Here is an 18991-nt window from a genome sequence, read left to right as displayed (position 1 = left end):
CGCGCTCGTAAACAAAGTTTACAGGTTGTTCTGCGTGCGTGGAAGTTGACTGAAGCTACGCGGGGCACGTGCGTGTGTTCCTGGCGCTCAGCGCCAGTCATGGTTTTATTGGCTGCTGATCTAAGAGTTATCTGTACAAAGTTGCGCTTTTGCAGATGGTCTCGTTCACCTGCCTTCACATTAATGCACCTGCTTTTTTCTCACCATGATAAGAAATCTGTGTCCTTGTTTTAAGGAATAAAAGTAAAAACTCGGGCGTTTTGCAAATACATCTTAATCAGTTTAATACATTAACATGGTTCATGACATTATTTCACATTTTTTATTTATTGCTTTGCTCCTCATAGTTTTGTCTTTCATTATGGGATAAACCACCCAGTCATTGCCAAATATTTTTGAAGGTCTTCCAAACTGAAGCCGTGATATGAACGGTGAAAAACAAACGACATCATTGCTCCAGCATGATGCGACTCGTGCCGTTTCTGCTCTGCATCTGTAAGCCCCGTAACTGGAACCGTGGACCGAAGTAGCAGGAGATTTCATATTTTAGAGCTGCGATCATTAATATTTTAACGCTCCTCTGCTCTCTGTGCACCAAAGGCCTGACGGATGCAGCAGCCTTTCACCATTATGTGCACAATCAGAGAGTCATAGGAGGACACGATGCTGCGCCCAACACCTGGAGGTGGCAGGTAAAACCCACACGGGCTGTTTTATTATAGCACTGTGTTAATTCTCATATATTAATTATTCATATTAATGAAATCAAACTCAGCCCTTCCCTGTATTTGGGTTTATTCATTCTCTGTTTTTCCCTAGGTCTCTCTCCAGTACGACTCATACAGCGATGGTTCCTACTACCACTTGTGTGGCGGCACCATCATTGACAGTTTCTACATCATGACTGCAGCTCACTGCATCCTCAGGTTGGAGCTAACTCCTAATTAGTACAAGTAACAACCCGTTACTCATATAGAGACACGTTGTTGCTGCTATTGCTCCCTCACAGTGTGCAGGCTAATCGGTACCTTGTGGTGGTGGGAGAGCACAACCTAGATAAGTATGAGGGTAGTGAGCAGTTCATCCGCGTGGAAAGGATCATCCTCCATCCGGGCTGGAATGGAGATCTTGCCAAAGGGTAAAGCAAGTTACAACTAAATGAGTCCAGTTTTTAAAAGACTTGATCAAAAATACATATTTAAGCAGGAAATACTATCTTTGTATTTTCATTAGAAACGATCTCGCTCTCTTAAAACTGTTTAATCCTGTGCAAAACAATGGATACGTGGAAATCGCCAACCTCCCCCGCCCTGATCATGTGCTGCCTCATGGCTTCCCCTGTTACATCACAGGCTGGGGCCTCGTGGGCTGTGAGTAGCCGCTCAGACGCGTTTAGAAGCCCCTACGTGTGGGTTTTAAGATGCATTCCTGCTCTGGCTCGCCCCCTCAGACGGAGGAGGCATCGCCGCCGTCCTGCAGGAGGCGCCCATCCCCGTGGTGGAGCACGCCGTGTGCTCGCAGCCCGGCTGGTGGGGGGGGGCTGCTCTGAACACCATGGTGTGTGCTGGAGGGGATGGAGTCATATCAGGCTGTCAGGTACTGCCTCACGCAGGGCTGCTTTACTCTGGGATCGGTTTGTCTAAATACCAAACGTAAACGTGTGTGCTCTTCAGTGTTGACTTTACTGCCACTCAGCAGATGAAGACAAGCTGTGTGAGTCTTCTCCACGCGTTTGTCTTCAAACCACCCTCTCGTATCTGTTTACCCGACTCAGGGCGACTCCGGCGGTCCCCTGAGCTGTTACTCTGACGGGGCCTGGAGAGTCCACGGTGTCGTGAGCTACGGCCCAGCTGGCCAGTGCAACCAAGTGACTAAACCCACCGTCTTCACCAGAGTCTCGGCCTTTGAGGACTGGATCTATTCAGTGAGCCTCGCTGTTGTTCTTTGATGTGAATCTGAAATGTCGCCACGCTTAATGTGCCTTGACTTCTCTTTTGGTATGTGTTCTTTCAGATTGTAATGAGTGTTTAGATGTCGCAGTCACCCTGTCTACCGGAGGCTATTTAATAAAATTTACATGCATCTCAGTCAGTGGTTGGGTGTAATTCTTCAGTTTGCCAGCAGAGGGCAACGATGCCTCACGTTTAGAAGATCAACATCGCTTGATCGCTCCAGTGCTTTCTTACAGTCTGAGAAAAGTGTTGCCTAATGGATGGATTCTTTGTTGATGTACTTTGCTTGTGACCAGCGTATCTGCAAATGGGGCCAGTGGTAAGATACACAGAAATGCTGGAGGGGGTTGCAGTCACCATCATCTGACCTCAGGCGCTGCAGCCTCAGAGCTTTGATGGATGTTTTGTTGCCTGCACCTCTACTGGGTAAAAAGGCTTAAGTGCTATGGAGGTAAATCTTTCCTAAAGTATCTCGGCTCAAGGAAAGCAAAACACGACCCTAGCAACGTCCACTTGTTGCCCTGACAAGAACCAAGTTTTCTTCATAATTGCGGCCAAATGGAAGGTATATGCAGTCACGAGTCTGATGTTCCTTCCTAGCCTGGAATCTCTGGCCATGTGTTTGTGGTGGTTGTCAGGAGACTACAGCATGACATCACACAAAAGTGGTATTTTTCTCTTAACCATGGAGACCAGAAACCACAAATGGATTCCAGTGGTTAACACAAGAAAAATCCTACGCAAGTGTCATTTCAGTTCATCGACTGCGAACTGTAAATTGCCTTGGTGCTGAAAATGTAATAAATTTAGCAATTTAAAAGTTTTTTCCAAGCTTCAAATTAAACATGTACCAGATTAACCAAAACATAAATGTTTAAGTTAAGACGGACTTGTGTTAAACATCTGCTCAAATCTGATAGAAACTAAACTCTCTAATGTCATACTAATATTTGTGATTTAAAAATAAAATGCCTTTATATTTTTTCAGGTTGTGCATGTGAACAATCATCAAAGAGTCAAGAAATTAAAAAATGTTTTTTTATTATTATTTGGAGGGACAGGCTGTCAAAATGGCTTAGATGAAAGAAACTGTTTTTGAACAGCAGGTTAAAGTGTGAATATGTAAAAAATAAAGCAGCTTTGTTTGCTCTGCAGGACCATTCAAGCAGAAATATATACAACACAAAAGGCAAGAAGTAAGACACGTCGTTTGAAAACAAAATAAAATGAGCTGTACTGTAATACATTACATTTATAAACACTCACTGTTGCCATTTCTTCATGGGATTTGATGTTTTATACAATAGAAATCAGTGCCCTCTTCACGGCATAAGAACATCGGATGGATTTCAAAAAGTAATCAAAAAAGGCAAAAAAGCAAATGATACATTTTCAGTGTGCGCTCGGCACGTTTCAAAGTATACAATTAATCAGAACAAGTTTTAACAAACAGGACCTGCATGCATAAGTTCTAAAGGGTCCAGAAAGGCTGTTGAAACAGCTGTAGAAAGGGTGAGATATGTACATCGACTCTCTAGTGTCCCTCAACTGTTCGCAGACGACAGCATCACCTTGGAAAGGTGTTGTTCTGTAGTTAATGAGGCAACTCTGCAGATTTAAGGGCTTGTGTGCACGATAAAAAATGTATAATATATGCAGTTTTTATCCACAAACCCTTTACATGTGTCATTTATTACATAATATTGTAACCCAAGTCACAGACTTCCAAAAATTCAGAGTACAATCAAATTGATCTTTTGAGCAATTCATTTAGTTTTAGTGGCATTTTGCTAAGATACCTAACCATAAGACTGCCTATGAAAATACTTGAGAGCAATAACCTTCATAAGTATACATTTCTCTATAATTGAAAATTACTCCTTTTTTTAATAAAATATTCAATTTGTCAGTGATTAGAATTCTTTTGTCAACCTACATAAATTAGTTACAAAATATTAGTGTAATTTTCTATTGGTTACATTATAGGCAGCAATACAATAGACCCATAATTTAGTTTCAGTGATCAGGGAGATTCCACAGTTTTCAGTCCCAAAGTGTAAATGGAAGCACTGTGCACGCACATCACTGGCAGGCATGGCTCCCCTGATAAGCAGGCACATCCAGTAAACTTCACAACGGCCCGTTTTATTGCCAAAATGTCTTAAATTAAATAACTACTGAAATAATGACATAATAAGTTACCAAAAAAAAAAAAAACTTGAATGCATACGAGAATAGATATTAAATACTTTCTGATGGACTTGTGGTCCCACTTTCCACAGCAATGCATGAAAGTGATATGGAGAAAAGGAAAGATTGCACTTTCAGGTGAAAACGTCAAACCACAGTGCTTGCAGAGTGAAAGTAGGCTTTATCTGAAATAAATAAAAAAAAAATTTAATGAAATAAAAATAATTTAAAATAAAAGTAATAAAGATAACATAGCTACAGCGTTTAATGGTATGAGCCACCGTTTTAGTTTTGCCCAGCTCTTAAATAAGAATCTCCTTAATTTAGCGTTGAACTGTTGAATCGACCCCACACAGCCAAAGCAATGCCTATTCATACAACTATTTTCACAGATAAAGTGCTGATCGAGGAGCTTTTAGAGGGATTTCTTGTACCATAAGACCCTTGGGAGTGATCTTGAGGAGGAGGAGCCCACGAGATTCAACACATGGAGGACTCGACCCACTCAAGTCCTCTGGGTTTTAGCCCAAAGGTAGGACACGAACAGAACGATGGTGTGATTTGACTCGGGTTTCATATAAAGGCCATCACAGCAATGGTCACCATACATTACCTCCAAAAGCTAGAAAGCTAGAAAAAGTCCCTGAGGTGCACATTCAGCTGTGTTGAGATACCCAACCTGGCCCCAGTAAAAGGTTGAATCGTGTTTCGCATACGCTCTGTGGTCTCAGTTTGGTTAAAAGAGCTGTCTTAGGAATTGAGAGCCATCATTGGTTTCCATGGGCCTGGTCAAATTGATCTCTGTTGTGTGTCTTTTCACTTGTAACACTAGCTGCCGTCTCACTCAGCGTCGACCCCGAACTGCTTTCCTAACAATTTGAAGGCAAGTCTGAAAACTGAACATTTATTTAGGCAAGAGGGAAAATCACAGCTTCCTCCAAAAACCAAACATGTTGACATCTTATGTGCATTTTTCACTCTCCTCCATAACTCCTTTCCTTCAACTTGCATTGTTCGTGAATGTTCACTTTATTGTCAAACTTTCACAGATTCCATCACGGACAATTTCATGGCTTCCTCCAACAACTGATTGTCATTAAATGTGGCAGGGGGCTCTGGGACAGACTCTGAAAGGCCAATCAGTGATTCCAGGAGGCAGGTCCCGGGGTCACTAGCCACAGGGAGGCTGGGGTAACTAGGCAACTGAAACTGAAAAAAGTTGTCCATGTGTTCGTACTCCTTGAGGGAGTTGTAGAGCGAGCTGGGCCCCAAGCACGGAAACCCATCAAAGAACTCCAGGTCCGACTCAGAGGAAAGGCTCAGGTCCATGTTGTAGCTCGCCGAGCGGTCCACGGTGGGGGAGGGCGTGTGCGGCACGCTGCTGCTGCTGTGGAACAGGGCGTTCCCCTGGTTGGCGTTCTCGTCCAACAGTTCCGAGATGGCCGCGGCCCGATTGTCCGTGCGCTCGTCCGCCGGGTCCAGCAGCGCCGCGTCGATGTTGTCGTTCTCGTCGGCGAAGTCGGCCATGCTGAAGCTGCCGAACGCCTCCGGGGCCGCCGGCGCCGCCGCCCCCGGGCCGCCCTCCGCCTCGCTGAAGCTCAGGATGCGGCTCAGGCCCTGCTCGTCCACGTCCAGCTGCGCGCGGTGCCGGCACGGCCCCGCGCCCGCCTCCGAGTCCTCGCTCTGGCCCGAGGAGTCCGACAGGTCCGTCATGTCGCTGCAGCAGCTGTTCTCCCCCGCCAGCTCCGAGCTGAAGGAGAAGGAGGGCCCCGTCGGCAAGACGGCGGCCCCCTGCGAGCACTGCTGCTGCTGCTGCTCCTCCGCGCTGCACTGCTCCTCCAGCCGCTTATCCAGCTCCAGCTTCATGATGGTGTGGATGTAATGCGTCTGTACCCTGGTGGAGTTGAACTCAATGCGGCCCTCTGTGTTCCCGCAGCCGTCCTTGGTGCAGCCACACGGGAAAGAGGAATGGTCCATCTGCAACAGGCATGAGGACGTTAGCGAGAAATCTAAGAAGTCCATGCAACAGAACCGCCTCACTTTTATCGTGTTATTATTCAACCGGAGCCAGCCGTGGATGAGCATTTAGGGGATTTCCAGCGCTCACCTGACATTTGATGCCCGCGATGCTGCAGCTACAGGTCTCGGGCTCACAGAACCCCTGGCAGTCGCAGCCACAGCTCTCCCGGGAGATCCTCAGCTCGTGCAGCTGCCTCTTCTCCTCCTTGTCGATCTTCTTGACGCCGGCCGCCTTGAGCAGCGCGTAGCGGCGCCTGGACGGGTACGGCTGCAGGAAGGAGCCCTCCTCCAGGTTGGCGCCGCTGACGTCCACGTCCCGCTCGGGGACGTCGTCCAGCGTCAGCCGCTCCGCCTCCTCGCTCTCCTGGGTCCCGTTTTTAGTCAGCTGCAAAGGCAAACAGAGGAACCCGTGTTTAACCGCGCCTCCGGCAAAAGCCAGGCCTCGGCGTCCTCGCGCGCTCCTCCACTCACCTTCAGCTTGAGCGCCTCCAGCCTCTCCTCCCGGAGCCGGTCGAGGAGCTTCTCCCGCCGCAGGAGCTGCTGCTCCGCGGCGAACTCGGCCAGCGTGTACGTGCGCAGCTCGCTGTGGCGCTGCACCATGCCCAGGGTGCACCCGCCCCGACTGGGAACGCTGGTGAAGCCCTGGCACCGCGGGAAGAAGAACACCGTCACCTGGTCGAAGGTCACGTTGCCCCGCCGCGCTCGCTTGGCCTTCTTAAGGATGGATGTGGCTGTAGATGGAGAGCGCGCAGGTTAAGAACATCTGTTATGCGTCACTAGATGGCAGAATAGGCACCATTTGGCTGCCTGAGCTGCATGCAAACACTGTGCGGAACACACTGGAAGGGGACACCGCTGTGATTCATTACTCCACAATCAACCAAGCGCTATCAAGAGGCTGCCAACAGGACTCCCACACCCTCACGTCCTGTAAAGTGAGACCCAGAGCAGCGAGAAGCCGCTGAGCTTTGTGTCACGTCCTGCCATGCGACAAAAACCACCCAGCGCAGGAATTTCCCCCTCGGTGGCGAACACAGTGGAGGAAGCGGAGCTGCCAGGGTCACAAAAGCGGCGAGTGCGCGCTTGAGGCCTCCGGACGCGGTGGAGCGGAGGCACTGAGAGGACTCCAAGCAGGGATAAAGGCGGCCCACCCTGCGCTCCCCGCGAGCCGACAATCCCCGCGAACGGCCCAACAACCGACAGGAGTCAAAAGGTCCCGTCTGTGTTAAAAACATCCAGAACCCATGGCAACCGGCCATCGTCCAGGCCCAGACGCACGCAGCGCAAGCGTATGGGAATCAAAGTGGAACCAGGTGTGGGATCACGTCCAGCAATTATTTAAGCTTTATTATAAATTCCACTTCCACAGTGGTAGGAACATTCAACACTTCTGAGCCTTTTCCTTTGTGTGTGTGTGTGTGTGTGTGTGTGAACAGAAAAGGATGCTAATGCTCCCCATGTGTTGGGCATTACCTTTGTTATGAGGTAACCCGTTCCCTCATCCACTGAACCTTAATGGGACACACCCAGAGCAACAGAAGTCATCAGGGAAATCTGTGCAAAATCACCTTCTACCTCAGTCCAGGTAGCGTGGGCCGACGATGGCCGCACTTTGTCGACTAAGCTGCCACTAGGTGTAATGGAGATGAAGCAAACTGCCAGGTTCAGCTTCACATGCATCAACTCCAGTCAAGCTTGTGACATCCACACAAGACAGATGACTCCTTCCACTGCTTCAACATGCCATAGATTCCCCTGCTGCTTCTTCCCCCCTTTCACTCCAAACTGGCAACAAACCCCCTCTCTGCCACAAACACTGGATTATAATATTAAAACTGCTCAGTCTGTTCTTCTAGACGTGTCTGCTGCCTTCTTTTCTTGATTGCCCCCCCCTCCTCCCTTTTTATCCCTTCACCCAGCCTCTTTCAGCACCTGTGCTGGGTGCCTGCCCGGGCTCCAGACAAGGCTCTGTGTGTTCCCACAACCTGGCAACCTGCCACGCTTCTCTTTCTGGCTCCCTTCCCCACCTTCCTGGAAACCTCAGAGCCACTCGCCCGTCTTCCCCTACGCTACAATCCTTCCCCGACCGGACCGATTCCCCAGAGGCCGGCAGAGGCGCGAGGTCCAGGCCGAGGCGCCCCGAAGCCACTTGACCCACATATCTCAACAAAAGGTAAAGTTCTGGCAGCCTGGGAAGAAGGTGGAGACGGGGCCAAGGTGAGCAGCCACAGCTTAATGTGATTAGCCATTTTAAAGCTTTGGGGCATGAAATCAAAAGGGGGTATTCATTGCAGAAGGCTGAAATTATTTCTGTGAAGTGTTCTACTGGCTGCCAGCTGCCTACATTCCTTAACCTCTCCCCCACTTTTACGGCCGTGTTCTCAGTGAAACAGCGGCGACGAGGCGGAGGAGCGCGTTTAAACGCAGCGGGACGGGGACACTCACTGATGAAGGCCGCCGCCGGGGAGCTGGGGTTGCTGGGCGTCGAGTCCAGGGTGTCGGAGTAGCAGCTCTCCCCCTCCGAGTCCCAGCCCGAGCAGGCCGAGGAGAGGGAGGAGGGCGACGGCGAGGAGTAGCAGGGGTCCTCATCCACCTCCTCAAACTTCCTCTTGAGAAGCCCACTCATGGCGCTGGTGTGAACGATCTGCAGGAAGGAGCGGAGGGAGGGGATATTAGCGCATTAGTCATACTTATTTTACCAGCTTTGATCGCAAAGCACTCTGATTTATCTTAAGAGCAAAATAATTGCGAATGAAATAAATTATCTCCGTGCGGCATGGAAGACGTTGTGTGCGCGCACACACACACACACACACACACACACACGCACACGCACACGCACACGCACACACACACACGCACACACACGCGCACACACGCGCACACACACGCGCACACACACGCGCACACACACGCGCACACACATGCGCACACACACACACGCGCACACACACACGCGCACACACACACGCGCACACACACACACGCACACACACGGGAGTTGTGTGCCATGTCCAGCTAAGAGTGGGAGTTGTCCACGGCACAGGAAGCAATGAATCAGGCCTATTCGCACAAGTCAACGATTGGAGGACCCTTCACCCGCCACCAAATCCTATCAGCTCAGCACATGCACTGATTAGAGCCAGGGCCTCATGTAGTCGCAGACGTCAGACTGGTTTGGATCCCGTCCCCTGTCGTAGAAGCAGACACAGCGAGGCCAGTCTGCCACTTCCTAGTTAATTGCTCCACATGACCCTCGTGGATACACACAGCGATGCCCAGTCACAACGCAAGCCCTCGGCGCGTGGCTTCACATCTCCCGTGACAGAGGCTGCCGGTTCAGCGTTAAACACAATCAGTCTTCTCGGAGCAGACAGACAGCGAGAGAGACGGAGACGGGGGGGAAATATGCTAAACTTCTGCCAGGGAGATAATGTCGTTTAGTCTCCGGAATGCGAAAGCACTGCTCATGTGGTCACGTGACGACTTAACACGTTGGATGAGGAGGAAGGTTTAATGGTCATAGGCCATAAATGCGTCACACCGCTCTGATGAACAGACCGTCTTCACAACTTTATGGGAAGAGCGAGACGTTCGCCAGACAGGACGGGTCATCATCGCAGTCTGGGCTCCTGCTAACTAAGAGGGGGGGGGGGGGGGGGGGGGGTCCTTTACTCATACAGAGATTTAGATTGACAACATGCTTTTGTTACTGTTAACTATTCCTTAAATAGCTTTAATTTGGTGAAAAACATCAACTGCTTCTCTTTAAGTACTTCACACCACGCCTCGACGAGGAACTGAATGCACCGAGGGCAGAACACGTCACAACTCCTCCAGTGGCTTTAGAGGAAGTTAACGCGTGACCAGCACGCCTGGTTTCTCTTTTCAGGACGTTGTGTGCGCGCGCCGGTGCTCAAAGAAGTGAGAATAAAACTATGCGGGGGTCATTTTCAGCATGCAACAGGGAGCAATTATGCAAAACTAGCCCTGTGATGGGGATAAAGGAGAAGTCGGAGTCAAGGGCGGGACGCTGACACCTCTGTGCAGCTCTGCAGCTGTGTCGGGGTTATTGCTGCTGCTGCTCAGACGCTGTCGTCGCCGGTGCAGGTGTGATGAATGGATCACCGGCAACAAACAGGAACTCAGCGCTGCACTTTACATCATCAAGCCTCATCTCAGTCCCCACCGATCGCTCAACTTGACCATGAGATGCCTTCTGCAGCTACTAATATTATATAATTGGATTTGCCTCGGAAGCGTTTAGAAACACCTGGATGCAGCATCTGTTACTTCCTCTACGTATTCATTTGTCTGACAACACGCCTTCTAGACGCCGCGGCTCCGCATTAGAGAAGAGCGAGAGCACATGGGCTCACCTTACATTTTTGCCATTACTCCCACCCCCCCAGTCCCCCATAAAAAAAGAGAAGAAAACAAAGCTGCGATGCATCCTCGAGGGAGTGCAGAGCGCCAGCTAAGCAAAGTCTTTTTAATTAAAAGCTGCAGTGAGGCAGAAGAGGGAGGAGAGGCAGAGAGATGGGGGGCAGCGGTGTCAGAACTGGGTCATTGTCTCTTGACTGCAGTCTACCTGACACATTGATTTGTTAATCCTGTTCAACGGGCAGAAACAATGGCGAGAGGTTAATCCTGGCAAGGGGACGGCTTGTAGTCAATCTGGAGCTCCTCCGCCTGCTCAGCCTCTGAACGAGGCCAAGAGAGCAGCGAGAGCGAACGGAACGAGGGACCGCGGCTAAAGAGACAACAATCGTGCAGTGACTCATTTGCAGGGTGGAGGGGAAGAACAGGATAAAAGGGGAATTTAGTGCCGGCTCCTTAAGGAAGCGCCGTCTCTGGATGTCTGCTCTGAATGGAAAATGGATGTGATCGGACAGCCGAGGCGGAGAAGGAGCACAGCATGTTTTCAACGAGCACTAAATTATGCATCACTGTCATTCCATCAACCGCACACAGGCAGCAGATAAAGGATGCAGCCGCGGAGGTGCTCCCCAGCCGGTTGTCACGGAGTTGGGAGGATAAATCTCCAGCGGGGAGATTTGTCACCAGAAGCACTACACAGCTCAAGTCAGATGCGTAACTATGTCAGTCGAATAAGATTATCTTGATACATGCAGCTACAGGCTGTTAATACAACTTCAGAATCCCAATTCATGCCCGCGTTATCTGCACAGAGAGTCTTTGTTCCTATTAGGGTTCATTAATCCCTCCTTATTTACAAAATGAGATTCTGCGCTTGAAGAGGAGAAGTTGGCAAAAAGTCCTTTGCTCGTCTTCATCGGGAGCAGTAGAGGCCGGCGGTCTACAGAACCGGCCGGACCGCTTCGCGGCCCGCCGGGACCAGTCACAGTTGACTTCGCCCTCCCGCGCTGCCTGTCCGGCGCCTTCCGCGGCTCAAAACACCGTGGGTGGGAGCGAAAGTCGCACTAATCTTCAGCGGAGGGCGTTTAAACCGTGCCCTGACAACTGGGCTCAGTGTCTGAAAGGCCGACTGACTTGAGCGCTCATAAAGTGCGATAACGATGAGCCCGGGAGTCCTCCTGGACGTGTTGAAGTGCGTCTGGGCGAGAGCCGTCCCCTCCGGGCGCCGACGTGTCGCACCTTCCGCTTCCTGCTCCGTCACCGAGAAGCCGGAGGTAATTGATCAGAGCCGCCGCGGGGACGGCAGACTGGGTCTCAGCTCATGCACAGCGGGGGAGCGGCGGGTGAGGGCGGGGGGGAGACACCGGCTCATTTCTTCAACTCAGCGGCTCCTCCCGAGCGCTCCACCTGCTGGAACAAAGCGGCGAGAGCTCCCGTTCGCTCCACCGTGAGCCTGTTGTTCTCGCCGAAGCCCCGGAGCTCGCCGTGACTGCGCCACAGAAACATTCTGTTCCCCGGCTCTGACCCGTGCACGCACTGATTCCAAAAAGGAGAGGTAGTGGGAAGGAGGAGGGAGGATCGTACAAAACAAATAAATAATGTCATGTCTCCAGGCCGCAGGAATTTCATTCTGGCAACGCGACGCTTGCTGTAATGGTGGGAGAAGAACACAAGCTCTATCTAATCCAGATGTGTTCCTACTGCTAACCACTGGAAAGTCCTACTCATGAGGCAGCTCAGCGCTACCTCTGCTAGCCACACCTCACGGGGTATTAGCTTGCACGTGAGGCTCACATGCCCTCCGCTGTCATTAATCTGCCCGCGGGGCCAAATGTGAAGTGACAGGTAACGTCTGCAGGAGTCGGCCTCTCGCAGCTTTGGTCACTTTACTCATGTACTAACCCCAAAAACAAGGCTGACGCGTGACACAAGCGTCCATTTAATCCCCAGGAAAAAACAAAAAAGGAGGGGGAACAAAGACACGAAGGTGGCTGCGTTTTCTGTTTTGCACAGATCCTGAACCGGTGCGAGCGAAGGAGCCGAGTAACCAAACACAAGAGGAATTCCTCTGCATGGCAGTGGACCGGTAGCAAACACACAGCCTTGGTGCTGTACGTGTGGAGGAAAGAGGAGGAGGAGGGGGGTGGGGGGGGGGGGGGGGGGGGTGTCAGAGGTCATGCTCCAGTCTGGGACACTCGCAGGCTGGAATGCTGGGAGAGGACAAAGCAGACGGGCGCCCTCCACCGCGCTGTGGGAGAGCATCGGCAGACTCCCTGCACCCCCCCCCCCCTCCTCCTCCTCCTCTCTGGCCTCTGAGCACAAAAGCGTGGGGCCATCGTGCGTGATCAAAATAAAGCAGGCGCAGGCGACCTCGTCCAAAGCCCAGCGCTCCTGCCACATCTCCCACCTGGGGAGAGCGACAGTGCAAGCGCGAGTGTGCGCGCTTCCTGAGGTTGTGGAACGCACACTGCAGTGCACAGGAAGTAGCCATCCACATTATCTATGCTGTGTCTGACAGCTGCAGGCACCACAAGGTTTGCTAACCAGGATCACAGGACGGTGGGGGGGGGGGGGGGGTCAGGAGGTGCTGCACGGCACGGCACGGCACGCAGCATTCGTGCTCTGACGTCATTTAAGTTAGTTCCGTGAAAGAGAAACTAAACTGGTCAATTATTATTTCTCTCTGGGAGCTCAGTGGCGCTTTTGTGTTACGCAAGGGTTGCAGAAAGAGATATTTATCGGCGCTGCACATTCCGGAGGAACACATGCCTCCTGAAATGCAAAGCGTTAAGTGCCACGGCCGCTCTCTGTAAACAAAGAATCATTCAGCTCTCTGTAGCCTAATTCCAGAAACGATCCGGGTGAGGTCGCGCTAGAGACGATTCAATTGATTCCGTCGCTTTATCAGAAGCAGGTACAGTCTGGCTCCGTGAATCAACAGCGTCAGACTGAGCCAGAGCGGAGACGCACATTAATGATTTAATGAAACATTTTTACATGAGAATAATCTAAAATGTTAAGACTAAACCCACATAGGAGGCTTTTCGCCACATTACATTAATATAAACCTGGCCCATTCGTGCGTCACAATGACTGATGCTGACAAGGAAATATCCATATGCACCTATGGAAAATGATCCAAACAATGAAGGAGCTCCTCTCCGCACCTGGCTCACAGACTAAATGGTAGGAGTGGTTTAAAAGAACCCAATCTCCCCGTCATTAAACCCGGCCAGACGAACTCGCCTCGGATCCGGACCGCGTTCCTTTCCCGGCCGACCCGACCGTTCCTCAATTAATGCTAATGCTGATGACAGCGGGGCCGTCAGCTGTGCGCTCCGATGTAGTGCCTTCAGGGGTCGCTCCAGTGAGAAGAGGCGCACCAGCGCCGCCGAGGTGAACAACTCCACACGGGCTGAATACACAAAGCCGACCTCGCCAACAGTTCACGTCAACCAATACACAGCCCGAAACACGCTGCAATGTGCAACGCAGACCCCCGGCGCGAGCTGTTAAGTTCCCACAAACCGGAATAATCAGCGATCAATGCGGCCAATGGATCAATACGCTGCGCGAGGGAGCGAGTGTCGCCCGGATCAAATAACAGTTTTATTTCTGTGTCATTATTAGATGTGCGTCGGCGTGTGACGCGGCCGTAGAAACCAATTAGTTAAAACTCACTTTAAGCAGCAAGCGGCCGAGCGTGTCAACATTCACGGCACAGCGTCAAGTTAACCGACTCCGCGGCGCTGGATGTAAAATACACTGCGGTCAAGTGAGCCGTCGTTCGTTCATCCGTCGTTCAGCCAGCCGCGCTTCAGAAACGTCTTGCGCCCGTATTACGCGCTTTACAGCAGAGCACAAAACACGCTCGTCGCGACTTCCTCTTTTCATAGCGACACGTCTGGTCTGTTCAAAATATTGAAAAATACGAAACAAAATATTGCATATATAGAAAAACTGTCGCCTAATAAAGATCTGTATACTTTTACTGTAAAATTAAGCATTTATTAGTATTTAAAACTACCATGTCATACTGTGAAATTTTTATAATTAATAACTTAACTTTGGTGCATAGTTCCAGGCTCAGACCACTTTCCCCTTGTTCTACTAGAGGTGTACTATTACCCCACAAAGATTTGTGTATTTTTACTGTTAGTTTTGGATTTATTAGTATTCAAAACTACCAGTTCATACTGTAATACAGTCAACTTTGATCATTAATATACTTGACTTTTGTGCATAGTTCCAGGCTCAGACCACTTTCCCATTGTTCTACTAAGCAGTGTACTATCACCACACAAAGATTCGTGTATTTTTACTGTATAGTTTAGGATTTATTAGTATTCAAAACTACCAGTTCATACTGTAACTGTATAGGCCGTATATAGTCAACTTTAATGATCAATAACTTGACTGTGGTGCATAGTTCCAGCCCAGAAGACCACTTTCTCCTATTTCTGCTAGACTGTGTACTATCATCACACAAAGATTCATGTATTTTTTACTGTATAGTTTATGATTATTAGCACTTGAAAGTACTATGTCATACTGTAATACAGTCAACTTTGATATCAATAACTTGACTTGGTGCATAGTTCCAGGCTCAGACCACTTTCCCCTTGTTCTACTGGAAGTGTACTATCACCACACAAGATTCATGTATTTTTACTGTATAGTTTATGATTTATTAGTATTCAAAACTACTATGTCACTGTAATACAGTCAACTTTGATAATCAATAACTTGACTTTGGTGCATAGTTCCAGGCTCAGACCACTTTCCCCTTGTTCTACTGGAAGTGTACTATCACCCCACAAAGATTCATGTATTTTACTGTATAGTTTTGGATTTTAATTAGTACTTGAAAGTACTATGTCATACTGTAATACAGTCAACTTTGATCATTAATAACTTGACGTTGGTGCATAGTTCAGGGCTCAGACCACTTTCCCCTTGTTCTACTGGAAGTGTACTATCACCCCACAAAGATTCATGTATTTTTACTGTATAGTTTTGGATTTATTAGTACTTTGAAAGTACTATGTCATACTGTAATACCCCAGTCAAACTTTGATCATTAATAACTGACGTTGGTGCATAGTTTCCAGGCTCAGGACCAACTTTCCCCTTGTTCTACTAGAAGTGTACTATCAACCCACAAAGATTCATGTATTTTTACTGTATAGTTTCATGATTTATTAGGACACTCTGTAAAAAGTACTATTGTCATACTGTAATACAGTCAACTTTGATAATCAAAACTTGACTTTGGTGCATAGTTCCAGGCTCAGACCACTTTCCCCTTGTTCTACTGGAAGTGTACTATCACCCCACAAAGATTCATGTTTTTACTGTATAGTTTTGGATTTATTAGTACTTGAAAGTACTAGTCATACTGTAATACAGTCAATTTGATCATTAATAACTTGACGTTGGTGCATAGTTCCAGGCTCAGACCACTTCCCCTTGTTCTACTGGAAGTGTACTATCACCCCACAAAGATTATGTATTTTACTGTATAGTTTTGGATTTTAGTACTTGAAAGTACTATGTCATACTGTAATACAGTCAACTTTGATCATTAATAACTTGACGTTGGTGCATAGTTCCAGGCTCAGACCACTTTCCCCTTGTTCTACTGGAAGTGTACTATCACCACACAAAGATTCGTGTATTTTTACTGTATAGTTTTGGATTTATTAGCACTTGAAAGTACTATGTCATACTGTAATACAGTCAACTTTGATAATCAATAACTTGACTTTGGTGCATAGTTCCAGGCTCAGACCACTTTCCCCTTGTTCTACTGGAAGTGTACTATCACCACACAAAGATTCATGTATTTTTACTGTATAGTTTATGATTTATTAGTATTCAAAACTACTATGTCATACTGTAATACAGTCAACTTTGATAATCAATAACTTGACTTTGGTGCATAGTTCCAGGCTCAGACCACTTTCCCCTTGTTCTACTGGAAGTGTACTATCACCCCACAAAGATTCATGTATTTTTACTGTATAGTTTTGGATTTATTAGTACTTGAAAGTACTATGTCATACTGTAATACAGTCAACTTTGATCATTAATAACTTGACGTTGGTGCATAGTTCCAGGCTCAGACCACTTTCCCCTTGTTCTACTGGAAGTGTACTATCACCCCACAAAGATTCATGTATTTTTACTGTATAGTTTTGGATTTATTAGTACTTGAAAGTACTATGTCATACTGTAATACAGTCAACTTTGATCATTAATAACTTGACGTTGGTGCATAGTTCCAGGCTCAGACCACTTTCCCCTTGTTCTACTAGAAGTGTACTATCACCACACAAAGATTCATGTATTTTTACTGTATAGTTTATGATTTATTAGCACTTGAAAGTACTATGTCATACTGTAATACAGTCAACTTTGATAATCAATAACTTGACTTTGGTGCATAGTTCCAGGCTCAGACCACTTTCCCCTTGTTCTACTGGACGTGTACTATCACCCCACAAAGATTCATGTATTTTTACTGTATAGTTTTGGATTTATTAGTACTTGAAAGTACTATGTCATACTGTAATACAGTCAACTTTGATCATTAATAACTTGACGTTGGTGCATAGTTCCAGGCTCAGACCACTTTCCCCTTGTTCTACTGGAAGTGTACTATCACCCCACAAAGATTCATGTATTTTTACTGTATAGTTTTGGATTTATTAGTACTTGAAAGTACTATGTCATACTGTAATACAGTCAACTTTGATCATTAATAACTTGACTTGGTGCATAGTTCCAGGCTCAGACCACTTTCCCCTTGTTCTACTGAGTGTACTATCACCACACAAAGATTCGTGTATTTTTACTGTATAGTTTTGGATTTATTAGCACTTGAAAGTACTATGTCATACTGTAATACAGTCAACTTTGATAATCAATAACTTGACTTTGGTGCATAGTTCCAGGCTCAGACCACTTTCCCCTTGTTCTACTGGAAGTGTACTATCACCACACAAAGATTCATGTATTTTTACTGTATAGTTTATGATTTATTAGTATTCAAAACTACTATGTCATACTGTAATACAGTCAACTTTGATAATCAATAACTTGACTTTGGTGCATAGTTCCAGGCTCAGACCACTTTCCCCTTGTTCTACTGGAAGTGTACTATCACCCCACAAAGATTCATGTATTTTTACTGTATAGTTTTGGATTTATTAGTACTTGAAAGTACTATGTCATACTGTAACTGTATAGGCCGTATAGTCAACTTTAATGATCAATAACTTGACTTTGGTGCATAGTTCCAGGCCCAGACCACTTTCTCCTATTTCTGCTAGATGTGTACTATCATCACACAAAGATTCATGTATTTTTACTGTATAGTTTATGATTTATTAGCACTTGAAAGTACTATGTCATACTGTAATACAGTCAACTTTGATAATCAATAACTTGACTTTGGTGCATAGTTCCAGGCTCAGACCACTTTCCCCTTGTTCTACTGGAAGTGTACTATCACCACACAAAGATTCATGTATTTTTACTGTATAGTTTAGGATTTATTAGTATTCAAAACTACCATGTCATACTGTAACTGTATGGGCCGTATAGTCAACTTTAATCGTTAATAACTAGACTTTGGTGCATAGTTCCAGGCCCAGACCACTTTCCCCTTGTTCTACTAGATGTGTACTATCACCACACAAAATTCATGTATTTTTACTGTATAGTTTAGGATTTATAGTATTGAAAGTCTATGTCATACTGTAATACAGTCAACTTTAATCATTAATAACTACTTTGGTGCATAGTTCCAGGCTCAGACCACTTTCCCTTGTTCTACTAGTGATGTACTATCACCACACAAAGATTCGTGTATTTTTACTGTATAGTTTTGGATTTATTAGTATTCAAAACTACCAGTCATACTGTAACTGTATACAGTCAACTTTAATGATCAATAACTTGACTTTGGTGCATAGTTCCAGGCCCAGACCACTTTCTCCTATTTCTACTAGATGTGTACTACCACACACAAAGATTCGTGTATTTTTACTGTATAGTTTAGGATTTATTAGTTTCAAAACTACCAAGTCATACTGTAACTGTATGGCGTATAGTCAACTTTAATGATCAATAACTTGACTTTGGTGCATAGTTCCAGGCCCAGACCACTTTCTCCTATTTCTCTAGCTAGTGTACTACCATCACCAAAATTCGTGTATTTTTACTGTATAGTTTAGGATTTATTAGTGTTCAAAACTACCAAGTCATACTGTAACTGTATGGGCCGTATAGTCAACTTTAATCATTAATACCTTGACTTTGGTGCATAGTTCCAGGCCCAGACCACTTTCTCCTATTTCTGCTAGATGTGTACTATCATCACACAAAGATTCATGTATTTTTACTGTATAGTTTAGGATTTATTAGTATTCAAAACTACCATGTCA

General features: G+C 47.1%; 2 protein-coding genes across 2 annotated transcripts in view; one reads left to right on the top strand and one right to left on the bottom strand.

Moving 5' to 3' along the window:
• The first annotated feature begins 13 nt into the window (after positions 1–13).
• Positions 14–2087, top strand: LOC114852896 (elastase-1-like). Its single transcript, XM_029145585.3, has 9 exons — positions 14–68; positions 402–495; positions 601–692; positions 820–926; positions 1010–1138; positions 1234–1370; positions 1451–1596; positions 1775–1924; positions 2014–2087. Exons 2-9 carry the CDS (start codon positions 462–464, stop codon positions 2029–2031), a joined length of 813 nt encoding a protein of 270 aa, XP_029001418.1. The 5' UTR covers positions 14–68; positions 402–461; the 3' UTR covers positions 2032–2087.
• Positions 2088–2976: 889 nt separating this feature from the next.
• csrnp1b (cysteine-serine-rich nuclear protein 1b) overlaps positions 2977–18991 on the bottom strand; it is a 38593-nt gene continuing 22578 nt past the window's right edge. Inside the window, exons 4-7 of the mRNA XM_055507721.1 lie at positions 8607–8805; positions 6633–6892; positions 6250–6546; positions 2977–6119 (exon numbers count right to left, since the gene is read on the bottom strand). Coding sequence (XP_055363696.1) covers positions 5178–6119; positions 6250–6546; positions 6633–6892; positions 8607–8787 — 1680 coding nt within the window. The 5' untranslated portion in view covers positions 8788–8805 and the 3' untranslated portion in view covers positions 2977–5177. The remainder of the gene's footprint in view (positions 6120–6249; positions 6547–6632; positions 6893–8606; positions 8806–18991) is intronic.

This window comes from Betta splendens, chromosome 4 (genome assembly GCF_900634795.4).
Source record: "Betta splendens chromosome 4, fBetSpl5.4, whole genome shotgun sequence".
Taxonomy (NCBI): Eukaryota; Metazoa; Chordata; class Actinopteri; order Anabantiformes; family Osphronemidae; genus Betta; species Betta splendens.
Note: the sequence above shows the minus strand (reverse complement) of the source record. Positions and strands in the feature narration are given on the sequence as shown.

What these genes read in the sequence shown, in the direction of transcription:
- LOC114852896 (XM_029145585.3), top strand. Translation starts at nt 462, where the DNA reads ATGATGCGACTCGTGCCGTTTCTGCTCTGCATCT. An exon ending in CCAACACCTGGAGGTGGCAG is followed by an intron (nt 693 to 819) that starts GTAAAACCCACA and finishes GTTTTTCCCTAG; the next exon opens with GTCTCTCTCCAGTACGACTC. An exon ending in GAGTCATATCAGGCTGTCAG is followed by an intron (nt 1,597 to 1,774) that starts GTACTGCCTCAC and finishes TACCCGACTCAG; the next exon opens with GGCGACTCCGGCGGTCCCCT.